This window comes from Symsagittifera roscoffensis, chromosome 4, assembly GCF_963678635.1.
Source record: "Symsagittifera roscoffensis chromosome 4, txSymRosc1.1, whole genome shotgun sequence".
NCBI lineage: Eukaryota > Metazoa > Xenacoelomorpha > Acoela > Convolutidae > Symsagittifera > Symsagittifera roscoffensis.
In genome coordinates, this window is record NC_087065.1 from 21,374,547 (window position 1) to 21,395,755 (window position 21,209).

Genomic DNA, 21,209 nt, shown 5'->3' on the forward strand with positions numbered 1-21,209 from the left:
ACATAGTCTAATGACTCACCACATACAGCACCAGTCCATTTCCGACTGACGTCACGACGGAAATGACAATGAGTAGAGCGAACAGCACAATGCTCCAATCTAAACCCAGAAAAGTCCATGAATATCCCCCCATTACACCACCTCTGCCCATAGCATCGTGGCCGTCATCGTGGCCACCACCACCACCACCAGTAGCAGCAACAGACGAGGCCATTAATAATTCACTATTACTATCATGGCGCACAACATCCATACCGAGTATGTCCATAACAGTTAAACAATAATAAAAAGAATGCGACACAAAGACTTAGTTGAAAAAGACCTGCAAACCTATTTGCAAAGAGTTCTAAGATAAAAAATTGTAATTGAGGGCTTAAAAGATCCAGACTAAATCACACCGCTTTTGTGAGACTGTAGACTCGTTACAATTGATATAATGTAATACGTTTAATTGAAATCGTAGGGTCAAATATCGGGGGAATTGGTGCGTGAGCTGTTGTGGGTCCATCCTCTTTTTAATATCCGCACACCCAACAGTGAAATCTCCATTATCATTACGCAGCATGACTCCGCTTCAATCAGGCAAGTATTGGAAAATAGTCACAAGTTAGGCACCATTTCACAAGGTGCCGTCTCGTTGCGTATAATGAGCAAGAGTTAGCTCAATCGGGCGGGATTTCACGCTTCACTTCACGCTAAATTGCCCCAGAGAACAAAAATTAGACCCTTAACTTCATCATTGCAGATTGAAGATGACGATTGAAGTTTACTCGAGAACAGATAAAAAGCATTTGAAAATAAAAAAACGCAGGTCAAACTTTTATTATCGAAAATAACTGATTTGCGATAACCAGTAAAACCGCTTATGCTGGTGGTTATAAAATGAGTTAGAACTACTAAAAACAATTATGAAGGAGGAGCTTAAGTTATTAAAAATAGCATTTCGATACCAATTTGATGGCATGAATGTCCGTGTTTGCGAGCTGCGAATTATTTCGGGTCATTTTTTGCTTCTGGTATGAAAAGAAATCGAGTTTAGATTAGAAAATGAAGAACTGAAAAGACTAGAGGGACATCAAAGAGCCGGATTTATTTCTTGATAAAAAGTATATATGCAGCCGCCATCGGAAATTGCTCATGCATTATATAAAATTCCAATTATCAGGTCAAATAACTGTACTTTAATAATTTCGGAAATATTTTTGATAAAAGTAAGATGGAAACGAACTTCATGTTTTAATCCTCGACACTATTTTTTTAAATTGCAAGGAAAGTTTTCCCTTATTCGAATCCGTATGATGCAAGAAAACCGAAAAAATCTGTAAATGAAAAAAAACAATAGAAAAAAATCTGTGTTTTTAAAATTAACATCAAGAAAGTGGCGTTGCTATTTTGGTATTGTTTTCGCTCCACTTTAACTTGAACATTTTGTGCAAACTAACAAGAAGGCACAGATGTCTCAAAAGTTCAAGGACAAAAAACTATTGTGAAAACTGTGATAACATACAAATAGCAAGTTACTGGCTTCCAAAAAAAAATCCAAAATAATCTCAAATCAAAATGTGAGTTAAAAATATTTTAAGTTCTTCCATGCAATAAATTCCTTAGTTTTAAATAATTTATCAATCATTTTGAAAAACCCAGTTTGGAAGATCGATATTAAAGCAAATGATGTCCGTTTTCGGACGTCTCTGAATCTTTAGACGACGGTTATCAGACTTCTTCGGAACAGTTATTATTTCCTCCAATATGCTATGGACTTAGTTGCCTGAGAATGTTGCTCAGATTGATGATGAAGTTGAGTGCCATTAAGCAAGTAAAACAAAATTTTTAAAAAACGTTAAGGCAACTAAAACATCGCGTTATATATGTACCTGCCAGTTTTTATGTATACAACAAAACCTTGAGTAGCATCATTACATATTCACTCGAGAGAACATAAAAAAGCATTGCTGCCTGTCTAGTGAAGTCTCTAAAACTATTTTTTTCATATTCATACACAGAATAAGGGAAACAAACAAAATAGATAACTAATTGCCCAAAATGCCCCTCTGTGGTACTTTTTTAAAATAACCAGTTTTGGCCAATCAACCAAATATTTTTTCTCTAGTCGCCAACTAATTCTGAATAGAGGAGGGAGCATGCGCCGTAAAAAGCAATCTTTAGGTCAAAACAATCCAAAACTGCTCAAAATAGCACCGGTGCAGAAAACTGTGGAAACGTAAGCTTTGATGAAGTTTTGAAAAGCTTGAAAAAAATCAGCTTGATCATTCTAAGAAAGAACCAATAATTTTTTATCCCCCTCACCGCTTAAAAAATACCTACATCTGCTTTGTCTCATTCTTGGAGTGCAAATTTTGCAAAATGCGATATTCTTGCAAGGTTTGAGTTATTCTGATTGCATCACTGAACTCCTGTGGCCATGTAAAATATTTACCCGTGAAGTAGAAACAAATTTTTAAGCAATCCTGTGAATTTGAATTTGCATCTTGTGACTTTGACCTATATTTAATGATTATTAAATTATAAACTCATAAGTACATTCTGATAAACGAAAAAAAAAACGTTTTTTTTCTCAAATAACCACTATTATTTGCCTAATCTGGAAAGATATCAAAAATGATAATTATTTTTTGAACACCTCATTTTTCAAGCACTGGTTCATTTTTTAAATGAAATTTTTTTACTGGAAAAAAAACTTGCAGCTATCGGAGCCCTATTAGGCTAAATTTCTGTAAACAGTTAGCCAAAACTACAGAAAAAAAAATCAATTGAAAACTCTGCACAAAAAAGCTACATCTGCTTTGGCCCAGATATCAAAAGTGATAAGTAATTTTTGAACACATCATTTTTCAAGCACTGGTTCAATTTTTTCGTGAAATTTTTGTCCTGGAAAAATATGATTCAGCTACCGGTACCATATTGTGCTAAATTTATTTAAACAATTTGCAAAAATTATATAGAAAATTCATATGAAAATTCTGCACGAAAAACCTACATCTGCTTTGGCCCATTCTTGGATTGCAAATGTTGTAAAATCTTGAAAGTGTTTCGCATGACTCTTGCAAGATTCTTGCAAGATTAGAATTATTCTGAATGCACCTCGAGACTTCCGTCGCCATGTAGAAATTTTACTGATGATGTAGAAACATATTTCTTGAGCAATCATGCGAGTTTGCATCTTCTGACTTCCGTCCTTATATTTAATGATAATTAGATTAAAAATTCGTAGAACCAAAAAAACTTATTTCATTAAAAAAACCAGTTGTGAAAGCTTAATTTAGGTCTTCATTGGCAATATAGTTTTCAAAAAAAATAAATTATTACTGTGCAAAAAAGGAAAAAAATTTTAAGATTTTTTTTATAACCACACACAAAAAAAACGGATCTACTTAACAATTGTCGCCCCCTCCTTTGATATCTACTTAAGAATTGTCACCCCTATTAATAAAAGCAGTAAATTAGCACTGAGCTTTCTGTTGAGAATTAGAAATTTGCTGCATTCTGATTGGTGGAAAATGCGTTATTTTAATCTACTTAACAATTGCCCGCCTTCTTAAAAGGGGGGGGGGAATGGTTAAGTAGATCCAAAAAACTAAACCAAATTGAAGAAAAAAAAGCTTTTTTGACGAATGTAGGAACGTTCCTGTGCCACAAGCACAACAACAGGCAATTCTTTTAATTGCTCACAATTATTGCAACCTAATGTAAAACTTTTCACTTATAAACAACTGAGGATTTTTATTATTGGAGACAGTATCTTTAAAAGCAACTTTAATTTCACATTGAACGGTTTCAGAAGGGAAAATTGTTAACAGTTAGTTTTACACTGTCTGCCCTATTTAAGCACTAATTAGTAAACTACACTAATTTTTTTCTCACCAATTAGACTCATCTATGACGGTATGAAGCTTAAGAATATCTGTGGTGTAAAATTCACGCCAATAAGTAAAATCAAACCCTTCTCGCAAAAAAAAACTTTTAAAAAATCTATGTTTAACTTTTTTTCTCAAAAATTAACCGTGGCTGGAAAATAGTGCTATTTGCACTGTGAACGGCTAATCTAATCTATCTCATGCATTTGGATTGAAGTTGGTGGAAAATTTGCAGTTCGAATACTTCAAAGTTTTGGACAAGCCAAGAAGTTATGTTAGCGTCAACATGCGGTTCATGTCTTCTGGCAAACATAAGCTTCCCGTTAATAGCTACTAGGTTGGTTGTTTCAAATTTGATGATGAAATAATGTTTATTCATGTAGTGACCCACGTGATAGCAAAAACACGATCAGCATGTATTGCTAAGGGATATTTTTGTTAGAGAAAACAGATTATTTGTTTTTTGGACAAGTTAGAGGCTCCCTCTGGCTCTTTACCAATTCAAAATCAGGTTCAAAGGCAAGTTCCAAGTCACAGTCAGGGTTTATGTGAGCTGCATTGTAAAGTTCTATAACAATCTAGAAAGTCGGCCCCAAATGATTAATCTAAATACTCCGTTAGAAGACACCAAAGTTATTTTTATTAATTTGAACTAAAAATGGCGTCATAGGTGAAAAATTTTTAAACATTTTGACGAATTGAAAGCTGTTTTAGACTCCTTGAAGGGTAGTCGGAACATTCAGGGTTTCATTTCAATTTACATTTTCTAATGCTAAAAAGCATGCTTACTTTTAATTTAAATTTTTTTTGTAATAAACCATTTAATGCTTTTATTTCTAGTTCGCTTTCCAAAAACCCCCACCTTCCATTCCGCATTTGACTGGAAATTAGCAAAAGGTTTTGACTTAAACGAGCGTTGAGACAAAACTCTGGCATTTTTTTCTGAAATTTTAGTTGAGATCAAATTTTAGCAATTTTTGTTTACTTCTTACTTGAGACCAAAACGTTTTTGGCAAAATCAAGCACTTCCTCGCAACAGATATACCACAAATTTATCTAAGTTGAGCACAAAATTACTCAGACAAATTATGACATAGAAATTAAAAGTCAAACGCAATGTGTTACATGCCAATTGATGCACAAATGCTTGAAGGGCTGGTTCCCTTGTTTCTAAGCCGACGACCGAACATTTCTGAGCACAAAATACAAAAAAAACTGCAGACTCTTTCGATCCGGAAATGAAATATCCCTCTCATTCCGAGTATCTCAATGAAAAATTTAACAATTTTTACAAGAAGATGATTTGATTTCCATTTATATATATTTTTGCTCAGTTTAACTATGTACGTAACTATGTACATAGAGATTACTAATTGATTAGTTTTGTTAAAACTACTTCGGTTGAATATTTCAAAGTTGGAACTCAGACTTTCTGCAAAAAGTTTGAATCTTCGTTTGAGAGAATCGATGAAATAAAAAATCAAATGAAGATAACGTAATTCCACAAAAAATTGAAACCTATGCACGAAAATAGCAGAAATGTTCATCACTCCCCGTCGTCTATGTTTTTTAATTAAGAACTGAGTAGATTAACCTCCAAAGGTATTATCAATAAATTGCAAAACTTTCATGGAGATCGAGAAAAAAAACTTATTTAAACTTCATTTAACTCGTACTAGATTCCAAGTTCATAAGCAAATAGATCTTTAAAGACAGTTCCCATATGGTAAATATCCCAGAGCGAATAAATAACGTAGCTTCTCAAGTTTCATGATCATCCACTTGAAATTTTTGCTTCACAAACTTAGATTTGAAACATGTCACAGTCCATTAAATTTAGACAATTTTTCAATTAAACAGTGGAATGTTAATATAGCGGGAGGCAACACAAGTGTCAAAATTCGTTTTTCAATCGGATTCTACGGAGTGGGCAATATGCCGAATGAACTTATTGGAGGTGTATCTTGTACAAATTTTTACATGAACGAAATTTCAATAGCGTCCTAAGAAACTTTTAGCAAATATAAACATATGATTGAAAAAAATTACCATTTCTTGACAGCTACATGTTCGCCGCAAGATGGCCAGTCGCCGACGAGCGATCCATTAAATAATTAGAAAAACTTTGCAAGATCAAGACTTACATTAAATGATTCGGACTCTCGAATTATCTAGAACCTACGAGGCACAATAAAACTTGAAGTCAAATACAATTTTTTTGAGAAACTGTTTAATAGAAAAGCTTAATTTTTCTGGAAAAATCTGTTTTGTAAAAATAACAAAATCAATTTTGACAACAAAAATCAATTATCTAACAGGCAAGATAAAATTGGATCGCCTATGATAGGATAGAACGCGGACATATGAATACTCCATTGGAAAATTGAAACAATTGAACAGACGAGAACAAAACCGAATCCTCCATCACTGGACAAACCATCTTCTGCAATTCGACAGTGGATAGACTTCCTTTGACTATCCCTTTGAAGAAAATCTGATATCTCAATTTAGATAATACAAATAAAATATTTAAAGGAAGGTTGCTTTACTTCATATTAAAGTTGGTTCTGTAGTAGGTACGATGGAAAGACGAGCCGCTGGTCCAAAATCTCAAATAGAAAAAAATATCCATTCCATCTGATTGTCTCACAAAAACGAAAGTCTTAGGTCGATCAAAACTCAGACGAGCAAAAAAGGCAAAAGAGTCAAAACCGGACACCAACCAAAAGGTTTGAAATAAATACATCACCAGGTTACCTATCACCAAAATGGGAAGTTGCGACTTTGTGCGACCGTAATTTGCAGGAACTTGAGCGCGTCCTAAATGTTTACGCAATTTTGCTCGACCCAAAAAACATACTGAGACTTTGCGTTAGTTCAAAAACGATATGTTGTGACCGAAGTCTTTGTGCGACTTTGCGCGACATGGGTTAAGGTTCGCAATTGATATTTTGACCGACTCGACTAAAATTTGTTAGGTTCCGATCGACGCGACCAGACGTGTCTTTGTGTTGACTATGTTTGACCGAAGAAAAACATTTCGCGATGCTGCGACTTTGTGCGACCCATTTTGCGACTTTGCACGACTCAAGCCTCTTGCGGGATGATGGAATTTCGGTCGCAGAAAGTCCAATTCGGCGACCCCATTCAATCGCAACAAGATTTGCTCCATATACATAGATCGATCGATAGGCTATTTCATTGGTAATTATGACCTTAATCTTAATATGTACCAAATAGCGCGTATGACAAATTCATATTGTTACAACGGATTTACTTTCTACGTTATTAATTTCCGACCTCATCAAAGTGCGTGTCGTTCATTATTTCTTCATCTCATGATTCTCCAGGAAAAACCTGCAAGCTAATTTGCTGTGTCTTGAGTTTGTATGCGGATTCATCAATTCTCAAATACCTTCTAATTTTTTCTAACCTTGCAACTTTTGTCTGTTCAGCCAAACGAACTTAATATCAAGCAACTTAATGACATACACGTTCAAAATACTGCACGGATAGGCGGTTGCTGTGCAATGAGCTCAGAATGTTCCGAGCATATTCAGAAGAAAACAACACACAAAATTTGTTTTCTTTTTTTTTATATTGAAGTCGTTGTTCGTACAAGTCGTTGTTCGTGTGATGAGAAAACATTTTAAATGGATAGATATTTAGTGAAAAAAATTAAATACCAACAGCAAAAATGGAAAAAAAAAGAAAAAAAAATTAATTTTTTTTTTGGAAAACTTTCGCTTAAGTAGCGCTATTTGATCTAAATTTTGCTTAATCAGCGTGAAAGAGTTTTCGTTTCATAAAAATCAAGTTCTCTTAGTCTAGAAGTTTTCAATTAGCGAACTCAATCGTCGCTTTTAGACTGAAAGTCAAAAAACTAATAACGTTTTTTCTCAACACTGGAAAAATGTTGAAATTTTTTTATCGTGGTTCGAAATAAGGCTGAAAAGGCTCCAGTATGATGTATCACTCGACCTGTTCCGATGACTTTTAGTTTTACCTAAATTTGCTTAGAAAAAATTAAAACAGACCCGAATGTAAAATTCCTCCCTATTTTCAATGGTCGAGTTTTTCAAAAAACTATCAGATAATTATTCTTCGAATGGTGCTTATAATCAAAGCGTTTTTGTCTGAATTTTTACTTTTTCACAAAAATTGTACCCTAATCATAATATCGACTCCTGAGCTTTCACTGCAACCATTTTTTGTTAAAAATTGATGTTCAGAAACTGCCAATTTTGCTATGCTTCCAAGTTCCTAGGCTAGTTTATTTTCGCTTTCGATAATTTATCTATTATGACACAACCTCGAATAAATTTGGCGTGTTACTATAGTTTATACTACAGAAAGAACTTGAGCCCAATTTTTACGGTCAGTTTTTACGGTGATAATTGAAAATTTGAAAAAAAAAATCATTTAAAAAAATGAAGCCTAAGTATCATCCTCTGAGCGCAAAGCAACAAAAATTATGCTTTCTTGACCAGGTTTTCTCTTACCAATATTTAGATGCTCTGTTGGTTTCAAAAGTATATCAGTTACTTAAGCGAACTCAGTTTTCGTTGAAGTCGATGAAGGAGTTTGAGATATCAGATATGCTAGATTAAATGTTAATTCAGTTTGCATATTGACAAAAAAATCACTTCAGCTCACAGTATCAATTAAGTCACATGTATCAAAAGTGTTTCACTTGAAATAGCAAGAATTGGGCCTAACTTTTTCGCAGTATCAAAGACTAGCTTTTGAAAAAATATTTTTAATTCATATCAACAAATGAAATTGCGAACGAAATTGTTTGTATCATGATGAAATCCTAAAAACGCCGTTTGATTGCAGCCGGAAAAACTATATTTTTGCTAAGAGAAGTTGATAAATATTGCAAAAAATGAATAGCAATTTTTTTATTTATATTTTAATAAATTTTTCAACCGAAGGCCGCTCATTCGATTTTTTTTTACTGTATGACGTTTACTTGCTCTTTTTCAGAATAAATTTCAGAAATTTTTTGTAATTTTTCACTCTCAAACAATGAAACTATTCATTTTTGTTCAACAGATTTATGGAGAATTTCTATCGCAAATAGCGTGAGTTTATCTGGTTTCTCTAAAACTTGAAAGGAATGCTTATGTACGGTGGCTATGCAAAGTAATGAAAGATAAAATCGTTGCAAAGAATTTTCAAATAAAAAAGAATCAATGGAAAAAACATGTAGAATAGCGTCGGCAAGCATTTGTGAACGAAGTTCCATTTGTGAACGAAGATATTCGTATCAGGGTGAAGCCTTGTGAATATTCCGTCAGCAAATTAACGTTTGATTGCAGTGAGAGATTGACACTTTTCTCAGAAAATTAGAACAAAAATTGAAGAAGAAAAGAGCATTTTTGTTCCAACTTTCGATGCGAAAGTAACGGAATATTTGTGCTCGGGGTGGGTTTTTTTTTCTTCAGACAAATTTCGACTTTTTAACTAGCCATTTTTGACGGAATTTTTTTATATCATTCGAAAGGTATTGTTGTCCTTAGCTCAAATTTGAAAAGATATTTTACCTGTGATTATTTTTCGTAAAGTTACGGGGTTTAAAGATTGCCATTTTGGCCAATTTGGGACAATTAACGCGCGATATATTTCGCGTTATTAACGCGTAAACGGAGAGTTAATCCATCTTAGAAATCGTTCCAAATTGGTTAAAAGAAAACTATTTGCCATAATTGGTTTGTAACAAGCAAAATCTATCCTTTTGTACTTTAAATGGCGTGTGGGGGATGATTTGAATTTTTTAATGTTATTACTGCTCCATACGAGCAGTCTTGTTTATACTTTGAAAACAAGCTGGAGTTTTATACATCTGGAGTTTCAATAATGATAAAAAAAAATTTAAAATTTTGACAACTGAAAACTTATTTTGCTAAATAGTAATCTTTCTCCCCTCGAACGGCCTTCTCCCCTCTCGGGGATTCGACCCCCTCCCGGCCCAAAAGGTCCCCATTTTGTTGTATTGCGAAATATCCATTTTTGGCCGACCAAACCAAAAATTTTGCTAAGGGCGCCTTTGGCGTCAATATATGCTAATTTTTAGGGGGGAGTGAACGCCGGAAAAAAACAAGGTTTTATGTTTAAATTTTCCAAAAAAAGGCCTAACAAGGTAAACCAAAATGATTTTCGCTACTTTTGGCCTGTTTTCTCAAAATTTTGCCTGCGGCGCAGAAATTCTGACCAAACCTGGGTCTTTTTGATGCTTTGGGAGAGCTCGCAAAAATCATTTTGGTCCACCAAAAAGATCGACAAAATTTTCGAACACTTCTTGAAAAACCGCCCCCTTCGAGAAAATCCTAGATCCACCCCTGACTCTCAGACAAAAAATACTTTTGATTTTTATTCAGCAGATATCTATATACTTTTTGCTTGAAACAGCATGCATTTATCTAGTTTCTGTAAATTTGAAAATACATACCATATACAGTGGCTAATTCAAAATTTCGAAAAATAAAATCGTTTGAAAGCTGCTTCAAATTTAAGAAAATGGGAACAAAACTGCTCGTATCAGGGCGAAGCCCTGAATGTCCCGACTGCATTTTAAAGCCTATGGAGCAGTAATAGCATGAAAAAATTGAATGTAATAAAAAGTTGAAATAAACACGCTATAAAAAGTCTAAAATGATAAATTTCCCTCCTAATAACAAATAATTTACGGCAAAAATGCTTCGTTCAACTAATTTGGAACGATTTCTAAGACGGATTAAATCTCCGCTTACGCATAAATAACGTGAAATATATAGCGCGCTAATTGTTCCAAATTGGCCAAAATGGCAACCATCAAACCCCCATAACTTTACTAAAAATGATCACAGGTGAAAAATTGTTTCAAATTTAAGCTCAGAACAACAATATATTTTGAATATATTTTAAAAAATCCGTCAAAAAAATTTGGTCTATAATAAGTTTCGATTTCTAAATTCATTTGTGAGTCAACGTTCCAAGTCTTGTTTTAGGAAATGAGCATCAACCCAAATTGAGAATATGATTACTTACAGCTGCATTAGATCAGCTCAAAAACTTATTTGGAAAAAATGACGTAAAAACATATCTGACTTGTTCATTTATGAAGGAATCCCCTTTCGCAAAGGGGGAAAATAGCTAAAGAGATCCCTCTTACCTAAGTAAACAAGCAGGTCCTTGACTCCTTCCATGACTATTCGATGGAATTTGAAAGTGTCATTCGACAATATTGTACCAGTGTCAGAAGACTAAATAAGCTATATTTAGACAAAATGAAATGTTAACTTTTGAGAGAATATCAAGTCCGATATACCAAACCAGTGGGATCGTTTTGAAGGGTGCTCAAAATCAGGTGCCGCTGATAAACAAATCATGCGAGCGAGGTGGAAACTGCGAAAGGAGAGACAACTTGTTGGTAAAATCGTAAGCATTCGAGTGAAAGTGAATTTAGAGAATAGCCCTTGGTTGATTGCTTAGTTAAACTGCATGAGGCCATATAAACCGGGCTGAAAGGGAAGGTCTCGAGCTCTCTTGCATGATAGAGATAGCTCTAATCAAAGCTAACAACATATATTCTGCTTTTTGAAATTACCTTTTATTTACAGAACAACATATGCACATGTGCACTCAATGAGTTATTCGGGATACAACAAATTTTAAAAAAAATTGTACAAAAAGGGGTAAAAAAAATTGCAGTCGAAAAAAATCCACAGAATGTACCCTGTTAGTTTCCTCAAAAAATTGCAATTAGTTAGCCGAAAAACAAACATTTTAAGATATGACAGTGGATAAAGCGGAAACAAAATTTGATAAATGGGCAAAAGCATCAATTAGTGATTTTTTTTTGCAAAAATCAAGCTTCTTGCAAAATGGACAAGTTTTTTGTTTGGATCTACTTAGCTTGCAATTAACATGTTCAACTTTCAAATTCTTCAGTCTACCAAATCAAATATTGAATGGAAAAAGATTTGGCTGAAAATGAAAGGCTGGCATTCTGGGATTTGCTATGAGCAGATTTCAGTCCCGGTACAACTGTGCTATACAGTGATTAAAAGTCAGAGCAGGGCACCGAGAACAGTCTACAGTTCAGAGTGTGTCAAATTCAGTAAGTGTCCAAATTCCGCTATGCCAGTTAGCCGAATTGCCCACAAGGCAGAAACTTTATAAAAGTGACCAAGTTTTGATACAAGTACGTTTTTGAATAAGAGAACTTTTTCGAGCGCAAAATTTTTCAATTTAGTATATGTTGAAACTTCAATCGAAAATATTTTTTGGTCGGTTTTGTTGTAATCTTAAGCCACCAGAGATTGTTTGTAGTATCGTGACATATGCCGAGATTTCTTTTTAAGATTTTATCTGCCCTCTGAGTCCGGCTTTTCTTGTTTTAGGAGATCTCGACCAGCACAATTTCATTGATTTCTGGCCGTCTTTTTCTCTGTCTTCAGTCTGAAATTCAGCACTGATTTCAGTTTATAACCTTTTCCGTCTGGGAATTGCTTTGAACATCCCGGAACTTGTTTTCAAATTGTGGGCACTGCTGATGTGTAGAACTTTGTGGCCAACATATATATATATATATATATATATATATATATTTTGATCTTTTCAATCAGTTCGGTTTGGAAAGCACAGAGAGCAAAAAAGCACAGAAGATAGTTTGGAAAAAAAAGAAGCACAGAAGATTCCGACCATAAGTATCATTGCAAAAAGATTTTTAACCAGCAGTATAAAAAACAGCAAATCAGATTTGTTTCAGAAAGCCAAAAAAAAATCGAATAAAATTTTTATTTTTTCGGTATGATCTTTATTTATATCTTTATTTATTGTAGTAGGAGGAATTAAGAGAATAATTAGGAAGAGAGTCGTCTGGCCTCTCGCAATCAGGCAATTTGAAGTTCACACTTGGTTTTTAAAATGGTTATGAGACCTACTGTAATATAAAGATGAAAAATGAAAAATGAATAAAGCTGAATTTAATGCCTTTTCAATTGAATTATTTTTCGCTTTGAGATCTTAATTGGCCACACCGCAAACTGTTTTTGTTTCGTGAAAGCATATCTCAATTGCTAATTCAATATTATTGTTTAAAACATCAAAGATGAGAAGAAAAACAGAAAAAAGGAAGGAAGAAAATCAGGAAAGAAGGAAAAATATTAGGTTATCGGCGCTGACCTTTGATGAATCTGGTGAAATTGTTACAAAATAAAGAGCCTGTTGGCTTTGTTGTATTAAATTATTCAGAAAGAAAACACCTTTTGTTGCGTTCTTCCGAACTTAATTGCGAGCAGTAATAATAAATAGAGGAAAACCTTGACAGCATTTTGTTCAGCTACTCAATATTTCCAGAGGTTAAAAGCTATGGGCTTTGGATGAAAATATAAGCACAAGAAGATATATCAGGACCTTTGTGATCAGAAAGATGTCACATAAAAATTATTTTGTTCCGACTTTCGAAAAAAAATTAACGAATCTATGTGCTCGGAGTGTTTTTTCACTACCCATTTTTCAATAAGAATTTTCCCTTACGATTTCTGGTTCTTAGAGGAGACACTCCCACTACTATACTAACCTGACAATACTTGGGCTGTGAAACGAGCGTAACAAAACAGCTCGTTTTATAAATTGATGCTGAATATGTAACGAGAATTATTCACGCGTGGCGAACTATCCCGCACCATAAAATTGGTACAAACTGAATTGAGGCAAGCTAATTGGTCTCGTTAAAACCATACGAGACTCAAGCGTAAAAATCATAATTTGTCATGATTTCAGTAACTAAAAACTATTCGAGACCAGTTAATGGCCAGTCCCAATATTCAGGGTTTGCCCTGATACGAGCGAGCAGTCTTGATAACAAATATATGGTCAAACAGTTCGGATATTTCATCCGCTGAACTTTCGTTGAGCCAGTGACTTAATTAATCATTTGCCATTTTTGTTTCACCGCAACAAAAAAAATCAAAAATCATTCTATTTTTGACACAAAAAAAGTTTTTCATTTAAAAACGCGTGATCGATGAGAGGAAATAGCAAATGTTTTCTTGTCGTTTTAGCAAGGTTTAGACCTAGAACTTCGACAAGGGAGGGGCAACAAGATTTTCAAAAAAATTGTTCAGAAAAACTTCGTTTTTTTTTTCAAAGTTTACCAAATTAAATTAGTGAGCTCTCCCCAAACACAATGATGACCGTTTTTTGAAACCAAATTATGCACCGCACACAAACAATTTCTACATAGGCCAGAAACGACGTTTTCGGGTCCTTTTTGAGAGTGTTTGACATACGTTTTTCACCGGCTCGCTTCCAAAACACTGACGGATTAAACCTCTGATATATTGGCTCCCGTTGAGATACAATGATTGACTAAGTAATTTTGGTGTATTTCCTTTTTTTTTAAAAAACCTTAAAACTTTTGGCTTCAGTTTGGGTATTTTAAAATCAAAAACTAATGAACTGTATATTTTATTTACTATTGAGCAATATATTTAAGAATATTTTTTGAACTATCTATTTCCAGAACCAAAAATAACAGACTAAAAATTGTAGGAATTGCAGCCGTGACGAAAATTGTCAAAGTTAGTAGAGATATGGTATGTACGTTGGTTGCATTTCCACAATTTGAAAACGAGAATTAATACGGTAAAATTTTTTGTCTTATTATTTCAAAACTCGGTTGAAATGACGACGTCGAAACTTTTCGGCTGAGAAGCTTTGATAAATTATGCACAATATTCACTCTAGATTTTTCGCTAGAGAGAGTTTTGAGGGTTCGCCGAAAAAAGGAGGCTATATCAAGTTTTTTCAAGCGTTATGAAAGCTGGTCCAATTTGGTACTAGTTGGCATCTCTTTTTTTTGGCTGACTGATTTACATTATTTCCTAAAAATGCAAAGTTGCACTATCTTTGATGGGAGAGCTCGCGAGAAAAACGCAATTTTTTTATTAACAGCTTTCAAAAAACCGAAAATATTTTACATCTTTCATAACGCAAGAAAAAACTTGATATAGCCTCTTGTTTCGGCGAACCCTCAAAACTCTCTCTTGCAAAAATTCTAGAGTGACTAAACTTTGACACGAAATAAACTTTGACACGGAACTTTAACAATAATTTGGGAATAAACTTTGACACGAAACATAATGAGGCTAACTTCTCAAATTAAATCTACTTCAATTTTTTCTATTTTTTTAATTATATGCCTATAACTACTCTAACTACTCTTTTGTGCAGTTATTTACCTAATTAGGACGCCCCGACGAAACAAAAACAACAAAAAAACTCCTAAATGACCTTTTTATCTTTTTTTAAATCAATTTTATCATTATTTGTACTGCAACTGGTCATCCTTGTTTATTAAAGAAGCGAGGAACTTTCTAACTATTATATCATACTTACATACTCGCTCATTTATTTCTTCGGCCCAATTTGCCAGGAGTAATAACATTGTTGAGAAATAAATATATCCGTTATTTTCATTAAATGTAAATTTTCGCAAATTTTAAAAGCATATTTTTTTTGAGAATGATTCTAATTACTTGTTCCCAAATTATTGACAGGTGATAAAAACTTTGGAAAATCTAGAAGTCCTGGACAGAATTTTTATCAACTTTTAAAAATGAATTAAACGTACTGAAATTCACTGAAGAGTACTTACACATTTCAGATTACACTCAACTGAGAGACATACAGACGACTTCAAGATTCGGGTTGCTTATTTCACGACCACAAAATAGGTAAAAACTTTACCACTCTAACACTTAGTGGCATAATTTCGAGAACTTTGAGCGTCAAAAAAGTTGGAAAAAAAGCTTAAAATATCAACACTTTCCATATGACTGATGAAAAAGTAAGAAAAAGCTACAAAGAAAGTTTGAGCGGGGATTTGACGGGGCATTATTTTTTTAAATCAAATTTAGGTTTCTTTTTTAGCCCAAATTATAATCTGTTGCGAAAATGTTGGAGTAAAGATTACCACCAAGATGTGCCACAATACAATAACTGTTATTTGGTTCAGAAATTCTCTTGAAAGCTATTTTGGAAATCATTATGTTGCAAATAGGTACACTTAAGAGAGCCCATTTTTCACGTGGATTGTAAATGACACTAACGACATCACATTTGCGAGAAGAATGAAAACGGGATTGACAAATTTGATGTTCTCTTTTTGATATTGACAATGGCGTTGACTTTCATTCTGTGAATAGAAATGTCTGAATTATTAATGAAAAGAGTTGTCTTATTTTCTTGCAAAAACTTTTTTGAATGAGAATATATAATTAAAACGCAAAGTCATAAATGTGGAAAATCTAATTGAAATTCTTGAATGGAACATCTTACAATTGTTAAACATTTTAAACTTCACAAAATAAGCGATACCAGCCAATCGAAATAGTGTTTAGACGCCTACTTATTACTAACCTTGAGCTTTTTAATCTCTGGTTCAGCACTTGAAAAAAAATAACATATAAAGAGTTAGGTTACAACTAAATTAGTTTTAATGAACTCGCAAAGATGTTCCTTAATATTTCACTTACCGATAAATTGACCAAGAAAAAAAAACATTAATTTTGAATATGAAATCTCAATGTCAGTATTCAAACAACTCAACGCTGGATTAGTTTGGTCGCTTGAGATAAATCTTTATAAATCATTAATTGGCTAAAGGCAAATAATTTGATTCTTAATTTGGAAAAGACGATTTACGATTTTCTCGGGGCGGATTTACGATTTTCTCTAGGGAAAGGGGAAGGATTTTCAAAAACAGTCGAACCTTTGTCCACCTTTTTTTATGGTCGACTAAATCGATTTTCCGAGATCTCCCAAAGCACTTAAAAAGACCAGACCCTGTTTTGGCCAATTTTTTGGCGTTCTTAGGCACTTTTTGGAAGTTTTTGACCAAAAAACGCGTTGATTTTTTGGGGCGCGCTTATTCCTCAAAATTAGTAAGTACCCATTTTTGGTCCGTCAGCCGAAAATGGATATCTCAAAATCGTATAAAGCGAGACCTTTTGGGTTGGCAAGGGAAAAACAACAACAACTGAGAGCATAAAAGATTAGCTTGATTACAATAAAAGTCCTATTTAAAGTCCATAGAGAAAATTCTTATTATACAAGACCATACAAAAATTCTAAGAAAAAAATGCTAGTCAAACAAGCTACATGAATTTTTTGAAACTATTGTAAAAACACGGCAAAAACCATTGTGACCCGTTATGAAAAACGGTATTTTTCTCTCGCGAAAAATGTATCGAACTTGCGTTTTATTAGTGTCATTGATTTTTTTTCGAGCTGCCACACAAAATTTTCTTATAATTTTTGGAGCACAGAACAAATTTTGTCACTTTTCCAAGAAGCGCATGCAAAAGTCAATTCTTGCATCTATATTTGCAGCCGATTGTTGAAAAATTTCTTTTTTTTTCATATGGTTTTTTGAAGAAGTTTTCAAAAGTTGTTTTATTAATTGATTTTTACGTTCTGCACAATGAACTTTTTTTCCAAATATTTCAGCTCGACAATTACGACCATCAAACCAAGCTTAATTACAACCAGACTGCTCATATCAAAGCACAGCCCTGAATGTTTGGACACCCTTTTCAGGTCTCTGGAGCAATAATAACATGAAAAAATTGAATGAAAAAAAAAAGGTTTTTTTTCAATTGAGATTTTTTGTCAAAATTATCCCCCACACGCCATATAAAGTACAAAATGATAGATGTCGCTACAAGTAACAAACAAAATATAGTAAATAAGCTTTCTTAACCCTTTTGCAACGATTTCGTTACAAAAGTCGGAATACAAATACATCAAACGAAGTCTGAATTATTTCAAGACATCATTTGCACAGTTTTTTTTCAATTATGCTGACCTCATTGCATAAAAAGGTCACGGTGTTTATTTAAAAACAGATCAAAATAAGTTTCAGAAAAAAACAAAGAAGCATAAAGCATATGTACTTAGAATGGTTGAAAAAAAATCTTTTAGAATTGTACTGCTTTGAAGTTTCTGTCCTAGTTCTGTCAAAGCGACCATCTACTGTTATTTTCAACAAAGTAATTGGTTATCGTTATCTTTGTTTTCAAATTTATTGTGCTGCAAATTAAACAAAAGCAACACAACTGCTCGTATCAGGGTTCCGACTGCCTTTTCAGGTCTATGGAGCAGTAAAAACAAAAAAAAATTGAATGTAATAAAAAAACTTTTTTAATTTGAGATTTGCTGTGAAAATCATCTCCCCACACGCCATATTGAGAACAAAAAAGATAGATTTTGCTCCTAGTTACAAGCCAATTACGGCAAATAAGCTTCGTCAACCAATTAGGAACGATTTGTAAGACTGATTAAAATCTCCGCTTACGCGTTCATAGTGCGAAATATATCCCGCGGTAATTGTCCCAAATTGACCAAAATGGCAACGTTTAAACCCCATTAACTTGAGAAAAATTGATCAGGGTCGAATATCTTTTGAAATTTAAGCGTCGGACTACAATACCTCTTGAAAAGATTTGAAAAATTCCGTCAAAAACGGCTAGTTAAAAAGTCGAAATTGGTCTGAAGAAAAAAAACCACGCCGAGCAAAAATATACCGTTACTTTCCTTACGAAGGTCGAAACAAAAATCTTTTCTACACAAAGTTCACCGAAAACTAATACACGCCATTCGATTTGAAATTTCAAAAAAAACCCTTCTTTAATGAAAGTTGTATGGTATTGAATGGGTTGAATCTATATAACAATTTCCTCTCTCCCTATGGTATCAATTGAAAATTCCATTGCTTCTAAAAACAGTGTATAAGCCTGCTTGTGCATATTTGCTAAACTTCAAATCTATTTGCTAAATGTAACTGCCGTTTCGATTAAAAGCCTTCGAGATTTTGAGATTTCTTATTTTCATGTATTCTCATTAGTGTATTCTGAAACATTTGATAACTTTACCGAATTGGGTGAGGCGGTTGTCCTTTGAGGCTCATTTGTAACCTCAGATGTTCCTGGTCTCTTTTATTTTTCTAGCTGTTTCAAAACTGGAAACCAGGAAAAACAAATTTAAACTTAGGATGTCAGGATTAATCCAAGACAGTTTGCAGTTAATTGATGTGAGAACAAAAGTTACCTGCAATTTTTTGTTCAGTTCTTAAACAACTCTACCCTTGCACCGAACTAACTGAAGTTCATAAGTTCTGATTATCCGGATCTTGTTTCTAAGGTGTTTTGAGTTGTTTCTATTTTTGGTTGAGAAAAAGGCTCAAAACTAAAACTTCTTGACACAAAATTGATGACCAGAATATGAAATTCAGCCGCCGTGAAAATGTAAAACTTACCAGTAAAGTCATACTTTGTTCTTTCGGCTTCGGAGGAACTACTGACGTCTAAGCCGAGAATTAAACGACATTGCCTTTCGTTTGCTCTAAACACCAGCTGGTTTCCATCGATGAAACAGTTGGCAAAGTCCGCTGCTGATTTCCAGGAAACATTCCTGATTACATCATAACTTAGTCCAATGGATTTGGAATCCCAATAAGATATGGAATGTGAGCTTCTTGGAGAGTATGATTGCACTGATGATGGTAAGGTGGATTGGTTAATGGCCGCCAGAATCATAGAAGCAAGATCATCTTCATTGAGAATCTGGGGCTTAAACATTTCGAAAATGCACCAAAAATTGATATAAAGAAATTACGAATAAAAATAAAAAAGATGATTTCTTTTGATAAAAGAAGGTTCTTGTTCTCATAAAGGAGGGATTTCTTTTTATAAATAAATAAATGATGTTCGTCAAATAAACGTGATTTTCTTCATGAATAAATGGTAATTAACCCCATTGAAAATGGAATTCTATGCCATTTTTTCAGCTGCCATATGATCCTTCCTTTAGCCTGCAAAAACATAAAACTGTTTATTATTCAAAAGATTCTTAAGCTATTATAAGCACTTTTATTATTAACATTCTATTGTATTGGCCATTTACCAGGCGTAAAAATTACTCGGTAGATTGATTATTCTTTTTTTTCTTCCCGAAAATGCGAGTATGGTCTCAAATTCACAAGTTAAGTTATTGATTAAACAGCGCATTAAAATGGATAAGTAGTGTAACGGCGTCTTAAATCAAACATTTTTGAAAATTCGAGTGGATATCCTCGCATATTATTCAAAATTTCCTGGTTGATTAACTTACAGAATTTCTACAAGCGGTTAAATTTTACCTGCATCAAGAACGTAAATATGGAACATGAAAATTTTGACTGATTAATTTATTGAATGATTTGATTAAATTGATTATGGTGTACGCATTATAATAACTTCCAGCAAAAATACTGCAAATGAAGAAATTAAAAAAAATAAATTAAGAAATGCAAAAATATTTTTTTTGTCGAAAAATAGATTTCAGAAATCTTTGAGCTCAATTTTGTTTGCTTGACTTTAACTGTTCGCAGAAGAATCTTAGTCATTTATAGTTACCCGTAAGCCAAGCACAAATGAACTCTTATCAAAACATTGCGCAGATTTGAAAAATCTGATCAGCCAAAAGTTCCTGCAAAATCATCAAATTAAAATATAACTAAAACAAAAAAGTTGTAAATATCGATTGGCGCTCTAGATTTCGTACGGGCATGATTTAACTTATAGGGAGTTTTCAATATGTCAATAGAAATCAAAACCCTGAATCAAAGCAAAAATCCATGCCATTATAAGTTGACACATCAAAACATGACATTTTATTTGTTTTAACAGCACGATATAATTTCTACTGTCGTGGCTCAACATTTTTACAGCGGCAGCGCCCTTCCTTAGTTTAGCTTGTTTGAGAACCTGAAAACCGCAGGTCTATTTAAGCAGAAACTATTAGTATCTTCTAAAGACTGGTTTAAATTGCTCGAGACTGAAAATGGTCGAAATCGATAATTTTAGCCCGAGGTTGATTGATCAGCCGAAGCCTAATTAAAACCAAATCGGTAGCAAATTTATACTCTTGATTGTTGTTCTTAGAACACTTTTTTACTTCTGCATTTCCATACATTTAATTCAGACCAAACCGTTAAATTAAAATATTTTTGAGCATTTTATTGGTTTTTGATGTTAACTGTTACTGTCCCGACAATTCACGGAGTTTGAAAAACTATGGCCGAGCTCGCTTTTTATTCTCAAAAAAATCAAGTAGCTTGAACAACACTCGTACGGTATAAAATGTGATAACGCATAAAAAAGGTCGGAACTCTGTGCTGTTTGTACAGGTACCTTACTAGCTAGTCTCTGAAAATTTTTAAAAAATTTGAAAGATATCGTTGCCTTCAAATTTGAAAAAAAATCCAACTGCCATCTTTTTTTGCAATGTTTGAAAAATGCTCAT

General features: G+C 33.5%; 1 protein-coding gene across 10 annotated transcripts in view; it reads right to left on the reverse strand.

Moving 5' to 3' along the window:
• The window catches only part of LOC134843523 (5-hydroxytryptamine receptor 1D-like), a 52,916-nt gene that overhangs the window by 17,657 nt on the left and 14,050 nt on the right, over nt 1–21,209 (reverse strand). For 5 of the 10 annotated variants that reach the window (XM_063859626.1, XM_063859624.1, XM_063859623.1 and 2 more), the window contains exons 2-3: nt 19,183–19,737; nt 20–99 (exon numbers count right to left, since the gene is read on the reverse strand). In XM_063859626.1, coding sequence (XP_063715696.1) covers nt 20–99; nt 19,183–19,504 — 402 coding nt within the window. In that variant the 5' untranslated portion in view covers nt 19,505–19,737. Of the gene's footprint in view, nt 1–19; nt 100–11,031; nt 11,858–15,522; nt 15,566–19,182; nt 19,738–19,806; nt 19,920–21,209 lie in introns of those variants that run through there. The other 5 variants (XM_063859621.1, XM_063859625.1, XM_063859622.1 and 2 more) reach the window with 5 other exon arrangements.